The sequence below is a fragment of the Theileria annulata genome, chromosome 1 (genome assembly GCF_000003225.4).
Source record: "Theileria annulata chromosome 1, complete sequence, *** SEQUENCING IN PROGRESS ***".
NCBI classification, from domain to species: Eukaryota; Apicomplexa; class Aconoidasida; order Piroplasmida; family Theileriidae; genus Theileria; species Theileria annulata.
Genome location: NC_011129.2, coordinates 2154090 through 2175522, shown reverse-complemented (window position 1 = coordinate 2175522; position 21433 = coordinate 2154090). Strand labels below are relative to the sequence as shown.

The following is a 21433-nucleotide window of genomic DNA, read 5'->3' as shown; positions in this document are numbered from 1 at the left end:
TTTTCAAAAACCCAAAATATAATGAAAAATGGACCACCCCTGTATTATGGACCGACTTTCAGGGAGGAAAGAGGAGATTCAAAATCTGATGATTCCAACAACAACGACTTGCACATTTTGAAAGATGAAGAATCCGTAGATAACATCAGCTTCCCAGAACTATCAGTGGAATCAATAGCATCTGAAGAATTAAGAAACCCAGTTTTGAATAAAATCACAACATGCGACACGATAGATTCGCCAATCAGACTAGATACATCAGAACAAAAACCATGCGGCTTTTCATCACTTAAAACTGAAACATTTGATAATAATTTCAAAGATATACATAGATTGAAACGTAAGCATGAGCTGTTGGCTCTATCGAAGAGAACATTATACAGTAAACTGTACACACCAAAGCTGGAAGCGTTACAGAGACTGGTGGAGCCGGGAAAATATCTGATAAACAACCATTTTGATTATCAAGATAAGAACCTATCCACAAGTTCATATACAAATTATAAGGGTTACCTTCCAAATAGACTGGATTTAAATAACTCAGAGAGTCTAACAAAAGCAGATGATATCGACCCATTATATACATTTGATTCGAGGTCAGACACAGCATTTGCAAGCTCAAACAGAAACACATTATCGGATTTGAACTCAAATTTTGACTTCCTAGACTTTGAAAAAATCACGAAAGAGTCTAGGGAAGTATCCTTTGGAGACGCTGAATCGTTTAATAAGCCACAACTGGATTCATTTCAAGTTGAAACGTATACTTTGAATGAACACTCGCCCAGATCGGAATATAAAGATAATTATAAAAGTATAACTAAAAGACAAGAATCTGTAGAAAAATCAGATGTATTAGAAAAAACAAAACAACAGACGCCAAATATCCTAACGTTGAAATCGTGCGACGAATATGTAAATGGAAGGAAAAAGAAAAGAGTACAAATACCAGTAAATGCATATAAATCAACACTATCTAGCGATGGATCAATAGATAAGTCACATAAAATAGTACTGAAGTTTGTATCACACGATTCAGAAGATTTCGACTACGAGCCGAAAAACCTACTAGAACTTATAGAAGAAAGACTTGAAAGTATTGCAAATTCAACAGAATTGTATGGAGACAAAATAATTAACCCGGAATTTATAATTGAACAATTAGAGTCACTTAGACCACCAAATATGGATAGAGAATTGTTTTTATTGTTATGCCTTAAGCCAATTGGGATGGGATATAATGAATATTTTAAAATTTTTAGCGAAAATGACTTCGCAGAATTATTAAACCAGCTGTACAATTTTAATTTACTGAACACCAACGCAATGGGATATGTACTTGATGCAGAATATGAAATACTAAAAGAGTTCAATCGACTGGGAAGAATTCACCAAAAGTTGATCAACGAGGATATAATATACTCAAAAATCTTGGCAACAATGCAAGAAAACTTCATGTCCCAAGCAGAAGATTTACTCAAGACAACGAGACAGGATTTGAGACTGGAAGTAGGATACTCTCACCTTAGGTGGGGAAGAATTAAAAATGTACTATCGTGGAAACCAGGAGACCCTATACTGAGAGAGAAGGGCTTTGTACAGGACATGGCCTCAACAATTAAGATGAAAACATTACAAAGGATGGAGCAGGCGTTTGGAACACAAAACGCAGCCTCAGCATACTCACCAAGCTCACAATTACCAGCAAATGAAGCACACTATATCTATTACATTAAGACATTGCAAAGCTTGGAGGAGACTGAACAAGAAATGTTACAGTTACAAGTGTCTAGAGACAGAATGCAAACGTTATCAGAGTTTTCAGTAAGTCCAAAATTTTATATTTTTTCATAGGTGATTGGACCATACCACAAGCCAGAAAATTCACTGCCATGGAAGTGCATAGGACTCTCCTGTAATTCAGTAGTGTGGAAGGTAAATTAACCATACAAGTTAAATTAAAAACTTTAGATGTATAATACGGTCGAGTGCACACCTATAGTGTACAAATTCAGAACATTAAACGACATTACACCAGAAGAAGCAAAAAAATTAGGGCATTTGTACAACTCTGTTCTGGATAAATTAAAAGAATTGAAGTTGAAAGTGCCAAAGAAGGTTAGCAAAAGAAAATAAAAATATATTTTAGAGTCAAATTCTATTCTCAAATTCAGTGAAAGTCCATAAAAACTGCGTGGTTGAGCAAATTCAGTTCATTAAACGTTAGACACAATAACTTTCAAACAACTGTAATATTTGTTTAGATTCTCCATTCTCACTCCTGCTTGAAAAGTCCTCTCAGTTCAATTCATCTGAGAGATTGAGGCAAACACAAGTGGTAATAAGAGAAGTGATAAGGATGGTCAATTACATGAAGGACTTGAAATTCATTCTTCCACTAAAGTCAAGTAGAATTTACTTCAATAATGGAGGAGTTATACTATCAGGAGGAGTCCCACTAGTTTGTTTCGTGAAAACTCAATAATGTTATAGTCGCTTCTCGGAACCTGGGGAGTTTCACTCCTTAAAAAACACTCTGTACAAACTATCGCAACTCTTCTATGGGGGAAGAACATTGAATGGTATTTTCATTTTAATGGATCTCTGTTTTAGGTACCTACCACCAGAGTCTGAAGGAGATCCATCCTACACACAAGACCCTTTAATGGTCTCGAAAGCACACACTTGGATGATAGGTAAATTGTTATATGAGTCAATTTGCTTGTCAACAACGAACAAAAATGAACTGGACTACTCTAAAATTGAACTCTGTGAACACGAAGATACAAAAGAATTTATGAAGATATGTCTGGAGCAGAACCCAGATAATAGACCAACAATAGAAGCATTAATGGCATTGCCATATCTCAAAAAGGTCAAATTGAATTATGGTATCTACACATTTGTGATCTAAATTAAATTCAGGAACTTTCGTTCCTATGGATGTACCCAAGGTCAGATGTGCAGTGGAATTCCTGGGAGATATAGAGACGATTGTGCTGAATAAAATGAGAAAAACTGAAAAGGGAGTAGCAGATTACGAACAATACGACGAAGGCGAGATCAAGTTCGTAGAAAGTAACGGTTAGTGATCAAGGAGAATCATTTAAATTTAGATGAGAATCTCGTCCTGCTTAACAATAATGATAAATACTTTTACCACAAGAAACTTTTAAATCTTTAAAAATAATTTTAAAAAATAAAATAAATGAATGTGTAGACTACTTATGTATGTTGTGCCGCTTCACATTTTCATTCATCATGTGTTTAAATGTAAAAGTAAAACTTTAACCTAAAATGTAGTATATCAAATTACAAAAATGATAAACTCAATAAATCTATCAAAATTAAAATAAGAATGCCCAAATGGTCATATTCAACAACAACACCGTCCTCAGATGGATGGAAGAGTCAAAAATTACATCAGTGGCCTGGTGTCATGGAAGAATTTTTCTAGGGAATAATTTAGGACAGATTTTTTCATTTAAATCTCCTTCCATAAGTGTAAGTCAACACCATTCATGATCAAATACACATATACTCATCAAAGTCATTATTCTACAGACTATAGTAAACACAAATGAAAAAAACAAGATTAAAGTTTCAAAAAACCCAATTGTTAACATAAGCTCATTGGAACCCAGGGAAGAATTATTAGCACAGGATTCTGAAGGGGATTTGTTCATCGTGAATATATTTCTGAAAACTAAGCCGATAATTTTGTGCAAAAAAGTCTCATGTTTTACAAGACAGGCAATAGAAGGATGTGAAGAAGTAAGAAGCTCAGACAAAATCTTACCGATAACATATATGGCGAATATATGTGTAGGATTAAAACAGAAAATACAAATATACTCAGCAATTGGAGAAAATGTATTGCATCAGAGAGACATTTCTATATCGGATATACCACTGACAATCTGCTGGTTAAATGATACAATAGTTATTGGATCATCCACATCCTACTCGATGACTAATGCGGAAGGAACGGTTTACACAGAACTTTGTAGGAACGACCTTTCAACTGATAGAAGAATGCAAAAACCAAGTCCAGCAAAGAACATAATAACGTGTACATGTATAGATAACGATGTAATGATAGTGTGCGATAACATAGGAGTGTTCTATAACGTAGAAACGATGAACCTGTCAAACAAGAACACAATTCAGTGGAGTGGAACCCTGGAATCTCTGGGCTCATGCCCTCCCTTCATAGTTGGCCTAACCTCGAAAAAGAAGCTGGAAATACATGGAATTAGAGACCAATTGTTATACAAGACACTGGACCTCAGAACCTCAGCAATAACCTACTTCATGCCAGACAAGTGCAATTTTTTGTGCGCAACATCAACGATTGTTACAGCAGTTCAACCCTCAAGTTATTACGAAAACATCTCAAATTTCCTGGAAAACGATAAAATCAAAGAAGCACTCCAACTTGTAAACCTCTACTTCTCACAAAATGATCAGAGAAAAAAATCGGAAATAGCAATATGCCATACAATAGCAGGCTGGATATATTTCTCAAAACTAAACTTCCCAGTAGCATTTCTACATTTTTCATACGGGAATGCCGATATAGTATATTTGTTGTCATTTTGGAGCCAGTACTACCCACTAGAAGTTCCAGAAACTTACCAGTTCAATAAGGAAATACCACAATTCCTCCATCATCTAATACCGAAAACATTAGTAATTAACAAATTTGTCGAAAACAGAATAAATGATCCAGAGTTCAACAAGTATAACCAGATCGAGAATACAAAGAAGGAATTGATGGAACTGGCCAATAGTTCGTTTGCACTTTTTTTATTCCGGAATTCGGAATTAAAAGAAGGTGAGAAGGAAGGAGAAATGGCTGAATTTTACAAGAAGGTTCAAACAGCAGTAGAAACAGTAACATTTCTACTCTTTTCAGAGTCTGACGATTTGAGATATAACCATATACTGAGAAAAGATAAAAACAGTTCGTTTGTGGATGTAGATGCAACTAAAAATCATTTGATTGACATGGATAAAAGTGATTTATATGCTAAATTGCTTATAAGAGATGGGCGTCTTATAGAAGCTATGGGAGTACTTTCTGATCTTGTAACATCAAGAAATGTACACTCACACCATAACTTGGAAGGAGGTTCTGACACACCATGCATAGAGCTAGCTTCATGCATTAACTTGGTTCTAGATTCAGTAGGAAAGAATAAAAATTCAGGTATTACATAATGAAATTTAAAAGAAGTTTTAGAACTCTCACCTAATTTTACACCAGAAGAAACAAAGGAGATTCTTTACACATACCTCCCGCTTCTTTTTGAAAGCTCACCGTCATCAGGTACTTGATTAGGTAATAACTGGTTTTAGCCTTGAATGTACTCACAAAGAACCACACCACATTGCCTCTGAATTCTGATGAAATTCTATCAATGATAAATGAACACTGTAAAAAGGTATAATTACATAAATATATAATTAATGCAGAGCTCACACGGACACACGGATATGCCTCAATTGCAAATAAAATATCTAGAGGACCTGGTATTGAAAAATAAATCGGGAGGAGTTCATGAAAACACTCTTCTGGTCAAGTATTATATACAATCTCGTAAGTTTAACAAGATTAACTCTTCGTTAGTTTCCTCAACACAGGGGAATTTTAATGTTGACAATAAGCAAGGGTTCGAGAGCCAGAATGATAGAAAGCAGGCGTTGTTTCAGCTTTTAGAGGGAAACTATACTTTCGATTTACCTAAAATAGAAAACTTGATCTGTAGTCTGGACATGCCAGAGGCAAGAGTAATACTGTATTCGAAACTTGGAAAACATTATCAAGCCCTTGAAACCATATATACCAAGTGGGTTACAAACCAAGTTAAATTATGTGAGGCATACTGCCTCTGTTTTGGAGATATAACTAAATTTGATCAGCTGAACAAAGATAACCCATACAAGAGACTTTTTACATACTACGATTATTGGACTGAGAAGGCGGAGGAGTGGCCGCTGGCAGACACAAACCTATACATCATTAACCAGGAATCTGAGACTTCCATAGACAATTTGATCATGGATCTCTTAAAAATTATAGTTTCTCACACTGGTACCGAAAACAAAACAACGATAACGAAACATTTGATATCTAAATACATACACTTCTGCGGTTATAATTCTTCACTTAACGGAACAAGCTTGCTGGAGGTTATACCAGGAGATTGGAATTTCAATGAATTTGCAAATCTATTTAACCATTTGCAACTGAGAATGTTACATAGTCAGAGAACTAAGTCAGTAAAAAAAGGACTAGCAAGATCTTTACACTCAAAAACTTCATTGTCTCTCTACAAGCTGACATCATTGCAGCCAGTGAGGATAGATACGAATACACTATGTATGGTATGTTCAGAGCCAATTAAAATAGGAACTAGCATCGCAATAAAGATACCCCCCCAAAAGGATACCTCAGAATCTAATAATTCAATCAGACAACCCTTAGTTGTACACGAATATTGTATAAGGAAGGGCCTTATGAGCTGAAAACGAGTTCATCTAAGTAAATTAATGTAACAAAAAATTTTAAGCTAATTATATCATAAATTGGTGGAAAATCTTAAAATTTTATAAGGGAAGAGTAGATTTCCCCAACCTAAATCAAGATTCCCGTGCAAATGTACAATTTGGTGATCTAATAAATTAATTTTTTCAGAATGTAAAATGTATGATATTAATCATCAATATTTTAGCATTGATCTTAAATCTTTTATTATATTTTATGCAAAAGTTATATTTTGATATCCCCATTCAATAATTGATTTTTTTGACTCTTTTTACTTACACATTTCTGTTTTAACGTTTTATTTATCTATGTGAGATATATAGATCTCATTTTCTTGATTAATTTACCTTTAATATTTTGAGTCCTTCGTCGCTAACGCTGATGGAAGACGTGAAAGTAAATGACCAGGTTATGGTCTACGGCTTTAGAGGTGTTGTAAAATATATTGGCAAAAAGGAATATATTAAAAAGCCAACTGGAAATGTAGTAAATCAACTCGTCGGTGTTGAGCTTGTCAAAAAACTGCCTCAGTGCACTAATGGAAATCTTAATGGAACTAACGTGTTCGATACCAAGGCTGAAACAGCCTTGTTTATCCCCTTAGAAACATTAAAACCCTATGATGGTTAGTGATTTTAAACATTTTAAAAATAAATATTTGTTACACATTTCATTTTTAGAAAAGGAAGCAGCCTCAACGAGAATACAAGCGACCGTGAGAATGTTTCTAGCAAGATCCAACTATATTAAGACCATGTCGTTCCATTTTTGGAACCATATGGAAAGCCTACAGGAGTTTAGAACACTTGAATCTAAAAAGTAAATAAGAAATAACATTATTTTAATTTAGGAATGTATTACTGCCTATTATCGAACGTTTGAAATATCATTATTCAAAAAAGGATTCTTATTTGATCAAATCAGGAATTCTAAGAAGAAGGTTTTCTGACCAGACCTTCGAATTTGAAAGGAAAGATTATCCGCCTTCAGATTATAACGGACCGAAACTGGGTAAGGTCGTAACCCTCAAATTTGCCCATGAACTATTGGACATGTACAAATCTGGAGCTAACGTAAGTTAATTTTCGAAATTAATTCTTTAGATCCAACTTCCAATAGACTACGCGCAAAAGATTATGCTTGATATGTTAATGTGGTATCAGAATAATGATGAAGGGGTTATCAACCATATTTCCATCCCTACACACGACAACAGTAACGTTATCATAGTAGGAGACCTTCACGGTCAGCTTAATGACTTGTTGTGGATATTTTATAAGTTTGGCCCTCCGTCTAAAAGAAATGTGTACTTATTTAACGGAGATATTGCCGATAGGGGCACCTTTGCATCCAACATTTTTCTGTTGTTGTTTGCATTCAAATTGGCCGAACCCACTTCTGTTATAATTAACAGAGGTAATCATGAGTCTGACGATATGAATGAAACGTACGGATTTACTGGTGAGGTTAAATCAAAATACGACGGTCACATTTACAATTTATTCCAAAAACTTTTTTGGGAGCTACCACTAGTTATTATCATAGAGAAAAGAATTATAGTCGTTCATGGAGGACTTTTCAGAGAGCATAACGTAACTTTGAATGAAATAAGCCGTGTCAATCGTAAGAGGACTTGTCCAGCAAGTCCAGATAAACGGGAAGATAGCTTAATGTTTGATTTGCTATGGTCAGACCCGCAACGTGGAAAAGGAATTGCTTCAAGTAGTAGAGGTGCGGGTTGTATAAGATTTGGGCCTGACATCACAGAAAAATTCCTAGAAATGAATAATTTGGAAATTTGTATTAGATCACACCAGGTTCCAGACACACTCAGGGGAATAGATATTCTACACAGCGGGAAATGTATTACTTTGTTCTCAGCCTCTAACTATTGTCAAACTACCCACAACACTGGAGCTATTGTAAGTTTTACAAATCTTATGTTTTTTAGTTGATTTTCACACAAGGTTTAAAGTTTGAAGCGCACGAATATATATCACCCTCACTAGAATCTATTCACTCCCTGGAAAATAGCACAAACAAAGTAACTCAAAAGCTTCTTGAGTCCACCGTTTTTGGAAGGATGGAACTTGAGGTAATTCTAATTTTCCATATTATGTTTATTAGGAGAAAAACAAAAAGAGGAAACCAATTTATGAAAATTGTACCCAGGATGTGATGATGAAAATCTGTGAACTTATTTGCGAACACAAGCAGAAACTATGGCTTAACTGCTACAAACACGACAAGAATAAAAATGGAACTATTTCACCTGAGGCCTGGAGGTAATTTCTAATCTTAAAAAAATTTTCAGGAATGCTCTCGACGATTTGGCCAAAACTACCATACCTTCACTCTTCAGCATCAAACAGCTTAAAGCTGTTTGCGAAAATACTGGCCTCGTCCACTACAACGAAGTGTTAAAAAACATTATCATAGGTTTCGATCCAGTTAGACACGGCCATCAACATCTAAGAAGAGAGTTCATTTCACATGTATTTTTAATTCACACACTACCAGATAATTTATCACTACTTTAACTATTTTTAAATTTTTTTATAGATCTTTGACACAATGGTTAAATCTGATTTAAACCTAAGGGAGTTATTGATGATTTTTGATAGAAACTTGGACGGCTCAGTGTCATATTCTGAGCTTGATGATGCCATCAGAAAATTAAGCATTGGATTGTCATATCCGCAAATCAAGATTTTAATCAGAACTATTTTCTCGAGTTGCCTCGACGGCACCAGTCAGGGAAAGGCTGACATTGTAGAATTTTTAAGTAAGCTAAAGGTAATATACTCCGCTTCAATCAAGTATCATCCAACTGAAGAATGGATGGAAAAGGCTCTTCCATCAATTGGTCGTCTAATTTTATCAAATAGGGTTGAATCTGCTCTTAAGTACTGCAACCCAAATAATAACATTGAAAATTTGGAGAAGGAAAGACTCGAGATTAATAGGAGAAGATCCTCTGCAATAAGGGCATTTGCACTATTCCAAAAGTTCCAAGAATACGATAAAGCTGGAGAAGGCCTGCTTTCCTATGATGATTTCGTCAAAGCTTTAAAGACTCTAGATCTCTCCAAAGCAGAAGAAGAAATAGGTGTAAAACTCACTGATCACCATTTGACTGAGTTAGCAAGGATGATCGACTTTACAAACTCCCAGAAAATCAATTATCTTGAATTCCTACAGGCATTTTATGTAGTTGACGAGAGCAAATACTCAGTAGTTGACGAGGTACAAAGTTATTTATATTTTTTATACAACACAATGTTGTTTTATTACCTAGATAACTAGGGGAAAATATTATGTAGATGTGGCATCATATATGCGCTACTATGTACAATCATAAAAACAGCCTTAAAAGGGCGTTTAGCTACTACGATAAGGAGCACGTAGGGAAGGTTTACGTTAATGAATTCAAAGAAGTTCTTTACGTATTGAACGAGATTATAGGAGGACAAGAGTAGGTTTATTCTTATAACATGATTTTTAGAGCACCTCTAACCATGGAACAAACGGAAGTTTTGGTTGAATGCATAGATACCAACGAGGAGGGAATGATTCTATACGATGAGTTTTTGGAATCTTTCAAACCAATGTACACATTAAACGATTAACTTTCCACCATAATTTACCACTACATTTATGAAAATACCTGTTTATTTATTATGTAAAATGGCTCAGCGTTCCGAAAAAAAACGTGCAGATCGAGAAAAAAAAGTTGGAAGATATTACACACTAGTTTTTTTGTTTTCAGTTGTAAGTTTTCACCACTAACACCTATTCAACTCTTTTATTCCAAATTAAAGTTTATACTCTAATAAACCTTTTATTATTTAATTTAATACTTTTAAAATTCAGATTCTTTGGGCTCTTAAGTTTGCCAGAGACCTCTATCACAAAAAACTCCCTTACACAAAGCTTGGGTATTTCTGGCGCGTTTCTCTCATACTTTTGGGATATTCGTTTAGTTTGTATAGTATTTTCAGCAACTTGAAGCTTGGACTCGAGTTCAGCCTGTCTAACGACCTTTTCATAGTAACAACCGCCGCCACTCTTCTGTCTGTTTTCTTTGACTTTGCATATAAGCTGTTCCTGACTGTCCCCCTTTATGGTATATATAAAGGGTCAGTATCTTTCTACAAGTGGGCAACAACTCCGTCTCCTCAAGTTCCCCAAACTCCTCAGAATCAGGAACCTAAAAAGAGAATAAAGTACAGGACAGTAAGAGGGTAAAATGTCAGAAGATAATTTGGAAAATTCTAGAGGATCACCAAAAGATTCCAAAGAGATGGATTTTAGTGAAAATGATAATTTACTTGAATCCGAATCTCTACTGACATCCACTGAAAATCAGGTCAGTAATTCTGATCTGGATACAAGTGGTTCGTCCAACACACAAAGTGTCTACGATACTAGGGAAAAGGGCAACGAGTTGTTTTCGAAAGGCGACATTGATGGCGCCATTGAAAAGTGGTCAAACTCCATAAACTCACTATCGTACATCTTAAACAAGTCTAAGAGTGAGACCAATTCAGTTACGGAGGAGTCACTGAACGAGTACACCAAAATGTACGTGGCACTCTGTTCTAACCTGTCGTTGGCGTTTCTGAAAAAGGAGGATTTTGCCATGTGCAAACAGTACTGTCACTATGTTTTAATGTACGATGAGAAGAACCTCAAGGCTCACTTGAGGATTGTTCAAGCTGATATAAAACTAAAGAACTTTGACAACGCCTTGTCGAATTGCGAGAAGGGTTTGAGTTTGAACCCTGAAGATAAGGAGTTGAAGGGTCTAAAAACCGTCATCAACGATCTCTTGAAGAAGCAAAAAAAGGTTGACGCGCTTTTCGCCAGGAAAGTTTTCAAGAAAATCGAACCCGACCCTCGCACCGAGCCTGACCCGTTTGAGGAACTAAAGAAGTCCAAGTTTTATCGTTTCAATCACATGATTTTGATGATGTACTACAGGCTCTACCTGATTACCAAATTTGGCTGGGACTGTTTCAAGAAAGCTGTTTTACTTTCTTTCTCCTATTATTCTAAGCTCAGTTCTAGTCTCAGACGGTTCTTCGACAAATACAAGGAGGACTAGTTTCTTATTTTAATTTACTCTAAGTTTACTTAATCGATTAATATGTTACTTTACTAATTATACATACATATACATATACAGGTGCATTTTAATGAAATTAAAGCACTTCTTCGCCCACTTCTTGGTGCTGGGTGCGGAAGATTGGCATGAAGTGTTCTCTGATTAAACACAGTCGCGACGTGTCGGTATCGATTAGGACCTAAAGATTCTGAAAACGAGTTAAATACCCTTGGGAAAATCGAGCCCAGATCAGTTAAAAATGTGTCTGATACTTTGGGTCCCATCTTGTGTACAAAGTTTCTGACCTAAAAATCAAGTTAAGTTTTGGTTGCTCACTAGAATCTGGAGTTCTGTTCTCATGGTTATCAGTTCTCTTTCAGTTTCTCTCCAAATGTTAATTCTAAAAGTGATGTTTTGTTAAAATCCTACCTTCCCATGATTATTAAGGGCACGACATGTAGTTGTCTTAACAGTCTTGGGATTTTGCGGGCATACTTTAGGTTAACTAAAAGATTATTAGAATAAATTAATGGTGTTTTAGGTTCATTAAGTTTACTAGGTTTATCAAGTCAATTAGGTTTATTAGAAAATAACATATATATTTCTTACCATAATATAGCATTGGGAGAAATCCAACGCAACAGAATATTGAATATATTGTACGCTTGAAATCTCTATGGAACCATTATTCCTAATTAACTAACCGGTAGAAATAAAGTCCTATAAAAAGTCCCAACGAGAAATTGAGGAGTGGGACTACTACTATCAGAACTAGACACTTGTAGCTGACAAACACGTCGGTTCCGACAAGTTTTACTGAACTGTTTTTGAGTGCCTTGACTCTGTGTCTTTCCGCCAAGTAGTTCGAGAGGAGATAAAGTGGAACCCAGAGTGGTGCAAATGACAAGCCTATTATACTGTAGCAAATTAAACGTATGGTGTCCTCCAGGAAGGACAGGAATGCTGAATACATCGACTGCTTAAGCAGCCAGATTTCATCATCATGTAGGTATCCGTTATCTAATCTTTTTTTATACACTGATAGTTTATCAACTAGTTCTAAAGTCTCTGGGCTATCTCCATATTTCCAGAATATTTTAGATATGAACTTTCTCAGGTCGAAGGCTATATTTACTGGCACTTTTGACCTTTCTGGCGGGTACAGGCTCTGAAAACACTTTATTTTGATCTAAAACTTACTGCACACAAATCTATCCACTTCTTAATTTTGATATCTGGTGCTGTTATCATACAATTATTAATTTCCTAAAATTTCTTTATACTTGTTTAGTTACCTGTTCTATTTTACCCAGCAGTTTTGTTACCACTGAGCGCCTATCTCTTTCAAATTCGGCGCATTCTTCTCTGGTGATCTAAAATTCTTTTACGTACTCAGCACTTACGCTAATAACGTTCCCGTAGTATATCGTTGCATCAGACTGGTCCTTCTTTACATTATTGTACACCAACCCAACTGGCAGGATAACCACATCTTCTGCTCCATCCAGGATTGAAAAGAACGCCATTAGAGCTATTAATTATCTCTAAATATTTGTGCACTTACCAACACCGGGCTTCAGGGGAAGCAAATTAGTTCTATCATGTGAACCACCCTACACAATAATTATTCCGAGAATACAACTCGCTTATACCTCTGGGAATATAACTATTGCGTTTCCATGTTTTAATGACGCAGAAACCTGCTCGTAGGTTTCAGACTGATCCATTTTAGGAATCACCTGAAAACAAATAGTTTAATTTGACTTACGGAGAATTGAACTCCATTTTTATCAGGGCACTCCAACTGTAGCGGTGTTTCTAACTTCAATTGCGTGTCGCTTATGATCTCTGTAATTACGATTTTTTCCAGGTCAAATTGCAATTTATCTCCTAAATTGAGATCTAGTGTGAATTTTGTATCTCTTCCGTGAATCAAATTCGTTCCCTTCTTCCAGTGTATCTTTCCCACTCCTGTATACTTGAAATCATCCGGTCTGTACACTGAGATGCAGCCGGCTAGTGAGCACAAAGTTCCTATCAACTTCCTTTTCAAAGTCTAAGCTCCATTAGATCTGTTTAAACATACTTTAGTGGCCACTAAAAAGCACATTTGGCGTGGTATTGCATATATTAAGAGCGCTGCGTCCACAAATTGGTTGTTGTGGTTACTGACTACGATAAGTGGCCCGTACAGGGGTAGCCTTTCTTCGTGAATGATTGTGATATTGGTGAAAATCGAGGAAATCACTACTCTGAACGCATTTTAGCTCTATCTAACACTTATAATTATATATTTTGGTAAATTTAACTCCTAGTTACCTGCAGAGCCATTTTATAAAGAGGTAACAGTTAAATGCCCTCAGTTCATAGGGGCTGATATTCATATTGACTTTGTGTACAGAATATAAGCACAAGTCAACCTATGTGTTTTAAAATTTTAAATTTAATTTCATAGTTTCTTATTATTATGTATTCAGGTTCAAATGATATGATGATGTTCGAGGATGATTTTATTGATTGAAAAGGAAGAATCTAGGGGCTATATTAAGCCAAACATTCAAACTTACTAACATCCAATTAGTTTTTAATAAATAAAATGTAATCAATGAATAAAAACGAATTCTGCAGAAGATAACCCTAATAATATTAAAAAAACATTCTATTTCTAAAGATAAAACAAAAAAACATTAAAAGAAAATTATTAAATATGAGAGTATACTGAAATGTGTCAAAAGATTTTCTAAAATCTATCTAATAAACAGATATTTATTTCTTTTGTTTCAATTGATTCTGGTTATGGGATTAGTGGTGTAAACTCTTTGATACTAGAAAATCATACAAACCAATTAAATATATTTTTAAAATTATTATTTAAATTCATCTTTTTACACACAATGTATTGTATCATTCGTAGAATACACTTTGGCTATTTTCCTGGGTTACGATTCCAATCAAGTTCATTCTTGAATTCCTCCTCATATCGCAACAAAAACCTACACACTTATCCTGGAATCCGGTACGACAAGATACCAAATTTCCATAAAGAGGATTCTTCGGATGATAATGATTTGAACGACGTCAGTAGACTCTCGATTAAAACTCTTCCCTTTCCTCCCTCTGTTAAAGACAAGCTTTTTACATTAATTAAATCCATATCTAAGAAAAAGGATATTGACAATATCGGATCCTACATTTCGAAAAAGATGGCTTCCAGAACATGTGTAGAACTTCCGAAGATTTTACCCTCAGGTTTTACCTTTCTACTTACGAGTCAATTCATACTTTGATTTAACTTCTTTTAGTTTTGTTGGACTCTAACACACCTGAAAATAAGTATTTGAACCAGGCGAAGGATTTATCCAATGATTCCAAGTTCCCACATCTCTATAACCTACTAAACAAGGGCGCCGTCGGACCAAACGAGCAGGCTCAAATCAACCTAAGTGAAGCAGAAGACTCAAGGCACAAGGTATTTAATATGTAAATGAATGCCTTTTAGAAAAGTAATATAAACTACTCTCCACAAGTATCTGTGGCGTATACCGCCCATACTTATTTTGGCCATTATGCAGTTTTCCTAAGAATATTTCACGAGGTAACACTAAGATCAACAATTATTTATATTAGATAAACAAGAGGGTTGAAAATCTAAAACTGTCGAAGATCATGTTTTACAACCCTGGTCACGGAGCTTCGTTGGTGTATGTTTCACTTTTTCAAAATTTTAGTTCAGCAAATACCATTTGGGACCTGAAATCCTCTGATATACTGGTAGTTGAGCCGTCACAAAATCTTTTGAAGATTTGCCAACATCTTATATCAGGTACTCATTTCTTTATATAAAATTCTTAGATCTTATTAACCCAAGGTTCCAAAATGATATCTACGAAATAACAGAACACTTTGATTTAATTGTGCTTCCATATGTGCTCTCGAACACACTAGGACATAAGGTAATTTACTTCCAAAATAATCTTCGATAGTCAAGGACTCTTTTGGTAAAAAATTTGTGGAACAGATTGAATGTTGGAGGAATTTTGGTAATTTAATTAACTTTACTTTGGGTTTAGGTGGTTGCTGAACCTGGGACTCCAACTGGGTTTAGGATGATTCATTCCTTGAGAGAGTTATTCATATCACAGCTACAGGATAAATCTTTTCATTTCATAGCTCCAGTTAGTTAAAACATTTATAACTGATTAGTGTCCTCACGAGGGGATTTGTCCATTGGCGCTGACCGGGAAGGACTGGTGTCACTTCTCCCAGAGAATTTACAGAATACCTCACTACATTTATAAAAAGGTTAGAAACGAAACGTCTAACAACTTAAATTTAAACTAGGGTTCAATTTCGAAGTCTATAGATGACGAAAAGTTTTCATACTTAGTTGTTGGGAAATATACCGGGCCAAGGTTTCTAGACTATTCAACTAGTGCATGTTATAAAACATTTAGGTCCAAATATCCAAAGGAGTCTTTATCAATTTCGCCTGCCGAAAGATCATACTTCTGGCCCCGAATCGTAATGGTATTCAGTTACTTCTCATAAATAATATAACTTCAGCACCCACTCAAGGTTGGAAGGAGGGTACTTATCGATGTTTGTAGCAGTCCAAATCACTTCAAAAGACTTGTTAGTCACCCCTTTCATTATTTCATTTACTCTCCACTAATCTATATAGATACTATAAAATCTTAAACGTAGTTTGATAACTGTTCAGATTGTTCCAAAGAATACTCCAGAATCTAGCGGATACCGGTAATTTCTTATTTTATTAATTTTGTCTGTATAGATACGCAAGAGACGCTCTTTGGGGTGATTTATGGCGTTTTGATCAGAGGGTAGAGAAACCTGTGGCCAGGGGTTACACACCACCCAAGGTGGTGGATTATTTGCTTAACGAGTCTGCTAGGGAGCAGAAGGTTAGAACCCTAGAATTTTATCTTTAGTAGATTAGGACTCAGATTGATAAGACTGAAAGCTCAATAAAGGATAAAATCGAACAGGATATGATTCGAAACTACTCGGCATAAATTAACTAATTTTGTTACTAAGAATCCATCTACATTAACTGGGTACTAAAACATGTTAAAGAGTTTCTAAGAGTTCCAAAACACGAGATGCGGATTTTTCTAAAAAAAATTGTTAAAAAATTGACGTACCTGCGTTCACGCCCTTTTCAAAAGCCAACACCTTCCCTTCCTTGGAAAGGACCAAGTGGGACCTGTGCACGAATAAACCGAGTTTTCTGCAATCAAGGTGGTCAACTACCTTCATTTCCTTATCCACCAGTGTTGTAAAACTAAGGTTATGCTTCTCGGTCCACTTCCACTAAGTGAAAATTACTAATATTTATCTAAGAATACTTAGATATAATATTGAGTTTACTAACGGCTGGAGTTCTTTCTGAGCTGGTTAGTCCGTACACTTCGTAGCCTTTATCTTTGAAAGCCTTGTAGTTGCTTGTAAAGTTACAGGCCTGTTTTGTGCAGCCTGGAGTTCCGGCTGACGGGAACAGGAACAGGACCAGGCCTTTGTAGCCTGGAGGTAGTTCTCCCAGAAGTTTCTTGAGCGAAGTTTTTTCGCTCTTATGTGTGGTTAGAGTTTCACTTAACGCTTCAGCAGACAAAGTTGTACCGACTAAACTAAGTTGGTTTCAAAGACACTTACCCAGGGGACTCTCTGACACCATGCTCTTTATTGGACTAAGAAAAGAGAAACTTCTGTATAAAAAATTCATACAATAGCAGTTATGGACCTTTTTATTCAAGTACAAACTTATTATCAGTAAAAGAATCCCCAAATCCATGCAACAAATTATTCGGAGTTGGACTTCAGTTTACCTAAGACTTGCTCCCTTCACTATGGGCTATTATAACCAATTAATTAACTTGTTTAATATTTTTGTATATTATGAATCATTCTGTCTAATTAGATAAGGGGTAAATACATACACATTATGTGGTCGTGATTAGCTAATGAGCTTGGTTTCAAGATAGCAATATTAGAAAAATAAAAAATTTATATTAAAAACTATAATTTTATATTAAAATCTAAAAGATTTAAAATACTTTAAAACATCGTTTTTTAAAATATAAAACTAGTTGGCTATGTCGCTTTCAAAAGCGCCTAAATGATCTGCGTTTATAGTTGCGATTGCAAAAAGATTGGAGTTATCGTACTTTATACCCTGAAGCCTCATTCTTACCTCAGACTGAGGTTTTATGCTTATGGTCCCGTCGGAATAGCAAGGGTATGCTGAATCACTATCATATACAAAGTTAGGGTGTATGGAATTTCTGGACACAAACGCCTTCAACGGTCCTGCCTGGGCGAAAAATCCAAGCTTATTCACATCCGTCACTATAGCATCCAACACCTATATAACTTTTATTAGCTTAAATTATATATAAACAAGTATAAAATTAGTATAATATAATAAACATCCAATTATATATAAAAGTTTTCTAAGTAAGAAATTTATTTTTATTACCTCGTCTTTAAATGGCTTAAAAACAATGGCTTGGTATTTGACGTTAACTACAATCATGGCAGTTCCATCCTGAACTCGTCCCATATCATTTTGAACTATACGAATAACACAGACCACATAACCATATTTATTAGTACAATGACCTTCCACCTGGTCCCTAAGCATTTCCTCTATGTTTTGTTGGTAATTTGGACCAAGTTGGCAAGGCTTTAGATTAATCAATTTCCATTGCTCTACAACAAAATACATATTAACAAATCAAAAAAAATTAATAATTTTTAAAACAATGGAAGTATAACTCATATAAACGATGAAGTTAGATAAACATAGTATTGGTTAGGTTGTTTTGACAAATTAAGTTTTAAAAAGAATAGATTAAAATACAAACTAATCTACAACAATATTATAATTATACTAAAAAAATTAATAACAGTAATAAAATAAAATAAAGAATAATCTCTGACCCTATATAGTAATTGGATACCATCAAATCATTAATTATGAACCTTAGTTCAGGAAAATTAAAAGTATTAATCAGGAAGTTTTTTACACCTAGCAGAAAGAAACATATATTACCAACTCCAAAGTATCCTAAGAAGGTTTGGCACTTATCACCTTCCATAACTAAAAATTATGATCTGAGTACTGTGGATTCCAAAATTATTTCAAAGTATCACGCTATTAACAATGTATAGATATTTATATATACCTATTTATATTAATTTAACTCAAAGTATTAATAATTTCATAGGTATATTAGAGATAAACGGCGATATTAGCCCATTTATATTTATTATTTTAAATTTAGTAACTGTTCCAAACTATTTTAAATATTATAATATGTTTCTTCGTATTTAACTACTTTATCTACACTATCCAGTTTATCCACTATATATTGTGAAATTCCTCCTGGGTTTACACACTCTCCGACTGCCTCAATTTCTACTTTTTTGTGAAGGTTATTCTCGACTTCTTCCCTTAACTCTGTGTTTAAAATTACTCTAGGGTCCGATCTTAGCCTCTTTAAAACAGACAACTCATTTGGAGATAAGCTTAACAAGTTCTTCACGTCATACCTCAATACATCATCACTCCTGATACCAAGCCACCTATACCTTGATACCGTTCGAAATGGGTTGTTTATATTATGATCTTGATTGGTGTTTGAATCACAATAATTTACTTCATTAACCAGTTTTGAGGAGTAGATATAAGAAAGTAATATTAATATTCCATGTGGATCATAGTCTCCGAGGTAACAAATCTAATTATCCATTCGCTGTATATATAATGACAAACCTCAGATTTACTATTGTCTGATATCTTATTCACAAGTAACCTGGTGTTGTTGCTGGGGAATCCGTTCCCCGTAATCATCACTAGAGGTATCGTCTAAACAACTTGAAGAAATTCTAGCATACTTCCCAAATTCTTTGAGAACACAGTTGAACAAATATCGAGTACTTCTCAACTATGAGGATGTAATTGCCGTAAACCTCAGAATCGAGTTCTAGCATATTCGAAGATATGCAAAGTCCATAGGCTATATCAATAATACAATCCTTAATACACGAATTATATATAGTTTTAACTAAAAAATTAGTCTAACGTCTGTTTGAAATATCTATTTCTTCATCAAAAAGAGTAAACTTTATTAGTCCTGCTATACTCCCTACAACATACACATCATAATTTATAAAGTTTTTATTATGTATAGTAACATTAGTAGTACCTCTATCTGTGATATTAACTCCAAAATTACTTAAAGAAAGGCCAGTAATATCAGAAATGTACTAAACAATCATTTCAATTTTCCTTTTAAACCTTAAGATAATACTTTATCTCAGACTGGGTTTTGATGAAATTTCCTAGGTTATAAAACAATTCCCTCTGCGTACAGGTCCTATTCTGTCTTGGCATATTTTTCATAACAAACGACCTTTTTATTCATTTTGTATATGTATTTCATGACTACAAGTACTAAAAAATTTAATTTCACTGAATCAAAAACCTCTCGCAAACCATGTTATTACATTTCTAAAGTTTCTAACACACAGGAACCAGGTCTCGGAGTCGGTTGAATTTGTTTCTGGTACCAGGCACTTGATGAAATAAAGTACAAAATTTTCTATATCTAAAATCTCATCTCACGGTCACTTACTAAGTAAAATACTCATGTTTTTAAATTATTATTAATATTATCATGTAAATTGTTGAAGTTAAAAATTAATTCTTACAGGGGAAAATTTGGAAGAAAATACAAAAAACTCCGAGAAAAAAATCATTAAAAAATGATTAAAAATTATTAAATCAGTATAGGCTGGTTTGTCTCATTATATTGACAAAATCCTCCTTGGAAACTAAAGGTTATATTTCTAAATAAAACGAACTGGCTCCGTCTCGGTCATTATCAAACTCCTCAATCATTGCCCTCAAATCATCGTCGCTTAAATTATGGCCCTGTATTTAAAATAAGCTAATTTTATGCACTTACAAGTTCCATTGAAACTCTTTTCAGGTCCTTGAAAACTATGTTACCTAAATTCAATTAATACTGAATTTATCCAGTAAAATTTTTATTAAAGTGTTTTTAATTATACCTTTGTTATCTTCATCGAACAACTCGAAGGCTCTGTTAATTTCGTCCATTGGATCGCGTTCAGCAAACTTCTTAACCACTAAATGTAAATATTATAAATAACTGAGGAAAACGAACTTATTTCCTTAAAATTTTCAAAATCAATATATCCAGTGTTCGTTTTGTCGTATTTCTGGATCAGGTCCAAAACCTCCTTTTTCTTGACATCAAAGCCGAGAGCCCTCATTGCAACCTATATTATGTGTCAAAAGTGTGAATAGAAATAAATAAAATAATATTAACAAACCTTCAGCTCATGGTAATCTATTTTACCGGTGTTGAGGGAATCCAAAAGATTGAATGCAGCTTTGATCTCCTTTAGTTGCTCATTACTGAGATCAAAGCGTCCTTTTCTATTATTTTGATGGTAAGGGATCTTTGATGGTGTGGTATAAGAAGCTTCCGACTTTCTATTGTTCATTTTTCAATAAATCAACTAATTTGAAAGGAAACTGATCATGAAGAATATAAAAAATTAAACCATATGTATGGAATATAAAACAATTTCAATTTTTTGGAAAAATAGTGGTGATAATAAAAATAAAATTATTTAGTGAAACATGGTACCATATCCAACATTACACCATACACACTAAACAATTTAATAGATTCAAACTATGGACATATTGAGAATTCATTAGCTTT

At 34.5% G+C, this 21433-nt stretch overlaps 10 protein-coding genes across 10 annotated transcripts, besides 7 other annotated features; 5 read left to right on the top strand and 5 right to left on the bottom strand.

Moving 5' to 3' along the window:
- Nucleotides 1-21: 21 nt before the first annotated feature.
- On the top strand, nucleotides 22-3089 carry TA19460 (uncharacterized protein; the record flags this gene model as incomplete). Its single annotated transcript, XM_949413.1, is given in 8 exon segments — nucleotides 22-1824; nucleotides 1855-1935; nucleotides 1972-2118; nucleotides 2150-2222; nucleotides 2265-2452; nucleotides 2494-2606; nucleotides 2614-2891; nucleotides 2926-3089. Coding segments are annotated over 8 exon segments (2847 nt in total).
- Nucleotides 3090-3231: 142 nt separating this feature from the next.
- TA19465 (uncharacterized protein) lies at nucleotides 3232-6531 on the top strand (the record flags this gene model as incomplete). The annotated part of the gene is made up of 7 exons (XM_949412.1): nucleotides 3232-3273; nucleotides 3358-3504; nucleotides 3565-5212; nucleotides 5246-5332; nucleotides 5362-5447; nucleotides 5479-5602; nucleotides 5633-6531. 7 exons carry the CDS (start codon nucleotides 3232-3234, stop codon nucleotides 6529-6531), a joined length of 3033 nt encoding a protein of 1010 aa, XP_954505.1.
- Nucleotides 6532-6931: 400 nt separating this feature from the next.
- Nucleotides 6932-10179, top strand: TA19470 (pp1-like protein serine/threonine phosphatase, putative; the record flags this gene model as incomplete). The annotated part of the gene is made up of 10 exons (XM_949411.1): nucleotides 6932-7175; nucleotides 7231-7369; nucleotides 7401-7623; nucleotides 7654-8472; nucleotides 8502-8645; nucleotides 8678-8835; nucleotides 8865-9045; nucleotides 9113-9796; nucleotides 9874-10025; nucleotides 10056-10179. The coding sequence occupies 10 exons, from the start codon at nucleotides 6932-6934 to the stop codon at nucleotides 10177-10179; spliced, it is 2868 nt and encodes a 955-aa protein (XP_954504.1).
- A 28-nt stretch (nucleotides 10180-10207) lies between these two features.
- Nucleotides 10208-10345: a sequence feature (Signal anchor predicted for TA19475 by SignalP 2.0 HMM (Signal peptide probability 0.007, signal anchor probability 0.980) with cleavage site probability 0.006 between residues 46 and 47).
- Nucleotides 10208-11657, top strand: TA19475 (uncharacterized protein; the record flags this gene model as incomplete). The annotated part of the gene is made up of 3 exons (XM_949410.1): nucleotides 10208-10321; nucleotides 10424-10794; nucleotides 10829-11657. The coding sequence occupies 3 exons, from the start codon at nucleotides 10208-10210 to the stop codon at nucleotides 11655-11657; spliced, it is 1314 nt and encodes a 437-aa protein (XP_954503.1).
- Nucleotides 10283-10321: a sequence feature (3 probable transmembrane helices predicted for TA19475 by TMHMM2.0 at aa 26-45, 60-82 and 95-117).
- Nucleotides 10424-10444: a sequence feature (3 probable transmembrane helices predicted for TA19475 by TMHMM2.0 at aa 26-45, 60-82 and 95-117).
- Nucleotides 10487-10555: a sequence feature (3 probable transmembrane helices predicted for TA19475 by TMHMM2.0 at aa 26-45, 60-82 and 95-117).
- Nucleotides 10592-10660: a sequence feature (3 probable transmembrane helices predicted for TA19475 by TMHMM2.0 at aa 26-45, 60-82 and 95-117).
- Nucleotides 11658-12348: 691 nt separating the features above from the next.
- TA19480 (glycerol-3-phosphate acyltransferase, putative) lies at nucleotides 12349-14041 on the bottom strand (the record flags this gene model as incomplete). The annotated part of the gene is made up of 9 exons (XM_949409.1): nucleotides 12349-12825; nucleotides 12858-12923; nucleotides 12953-13030; nucleotides 13061-13188; nucleotides 13222-13270; nucleotides 13310-13396; nucleotides 13426-13713; nucleotides 13744-13909; nucleotides 13977-14041. The coding sequence occupies 9 exons, from the start codon at nucleotides 14039-14041 to the stop codon at nucleotides 12349-12351; spliced, it is 1404 nt and encodes a 467-aa protein (XP_954502.1).
- Nucleotides 12364-12432: a sequence feature (2 probable transmembrane helices predicted for TA19480 by TMHMM2.0 at aa 392-414 and 441-463).
- Nucleotides 12511-12579: a sequence feature (2 probable transmembrane helices predicted for TA19480 by TMHMM2.0 at aa 392-414 and 441-463).
- Nucleotides 14042-14551: 510 nt separating the features above from the next.
- Nucleotides 14552-16606, top strand: TA19485 (uncharacterized protein; the record flags this gene model as incomplete). The annotated part of the gene is made up of 12 exons (XM_949408.1): nucleotides 14552-14906; nucleotides 14960-15126; nucleotides 15157-15252; nucleotides 15285-15480; nucleotides 15510-15610; nucleotides 15641-15697; nucleotides 15728-15832; nucleotides 15861-15959; nucleotides 15999-16184; nucleotides 16221-16289; nucleotides 16378-16415; nucleotides 16450-16606. The coding sequence occupies 12 exons, from the start codon at nucleotides 14552-14554 to the stop codon at nucleotides 16604-16606; spliced, it is 1626 nt and encodes a 541-aa protein (XP_954501.1).
- A 196-nt stretch (nucleotides 16607-16802) lies between these two features.
- Nucleotides 16803-17466, bottom strand: TA19495 (Ahp/TSA family-related protein, putative; the record flags this gene model as incomplete). The annotated part of the gene is made up of 3 exons (XM_949407.1): nucleotides 16803-16988; nucleotides 17050-17297; nucleotides 17322-17466. The coding sequence occupies 3 exons, from the start codon at nucleotides 17464-17466 to the stop codon at nucleotides 16803-16805; spliced, it is 579 nt and encodes a 192-aa protein (XP_954500.1).
- Nucleotides 17467-17757: 291 nt separating this feature from the next.
- TA19500 (DNA-directed RNA polymerase ii, putative) lies at nucleotides 17758-18399 on the bottom strand (the record flags this gene model as incomplete). The annotated part of the gene is made up of 2 exons (XM_949406.1): nucleotides 17758-18036; nucleotides 18151-18399. The coding sequence occupies 2 exons, from the start codon at nucleotides 18397-18399 to the stop codon at nucleotides 17758-17760; spliced, it is 528 nt and encodes a 175-aa protein (XP_954499.1).
- Nucleotides 18400-18741: 342 nt separating this feature from the next.
- On the bottom strand, nucleotides 18742-20435 carry TA19505 (uncharacterized protein; the record flags this gene model as incomplete). Its single annotated transcript, XM_949405.1, has 8 exons — nucleotides 18742-18774; nucleotides 19010-19414; nucleotides 19450-19542; nucleotides 19572-19693; nucleotides 19760-19911; nucleotides 19988-20062; nucleotides 20184-20278; nucleotides 20388-20435. The coding sequence occupies 8 exons, from the start codon at nucleotides 20433-20435 to the stop codon at nucleotides 18742-18744; spliced, it is 1023 nt and encodes a 340-aa protein (XP_954498.1).
- Nucleotides 20436-20517: 82 nt separating this feature from the next.
- TA19510 (centrin 3, putative) lies at nucleotides 20518-21209 on the bottom strand (the record flags this gene model as incomplete). Its single annotated transcript, XM_949404.1, has 5 exons — nucleotides 20518-20610; nucleotides 20645-20688; nucleotides 20751-20828; nucleotides 20867-20981; nucleotides 21036-21209. 5 exons carry the CDS (start codon nucleotides 21207-21209, stop codon nucleotides 20518-20520), a joined length of 504 nt encoding a protein of 167 aa, XP_954497.1.
- Between the last annotated feature and the right edge of the window lie 224 nt (nucleotides 21210-21433).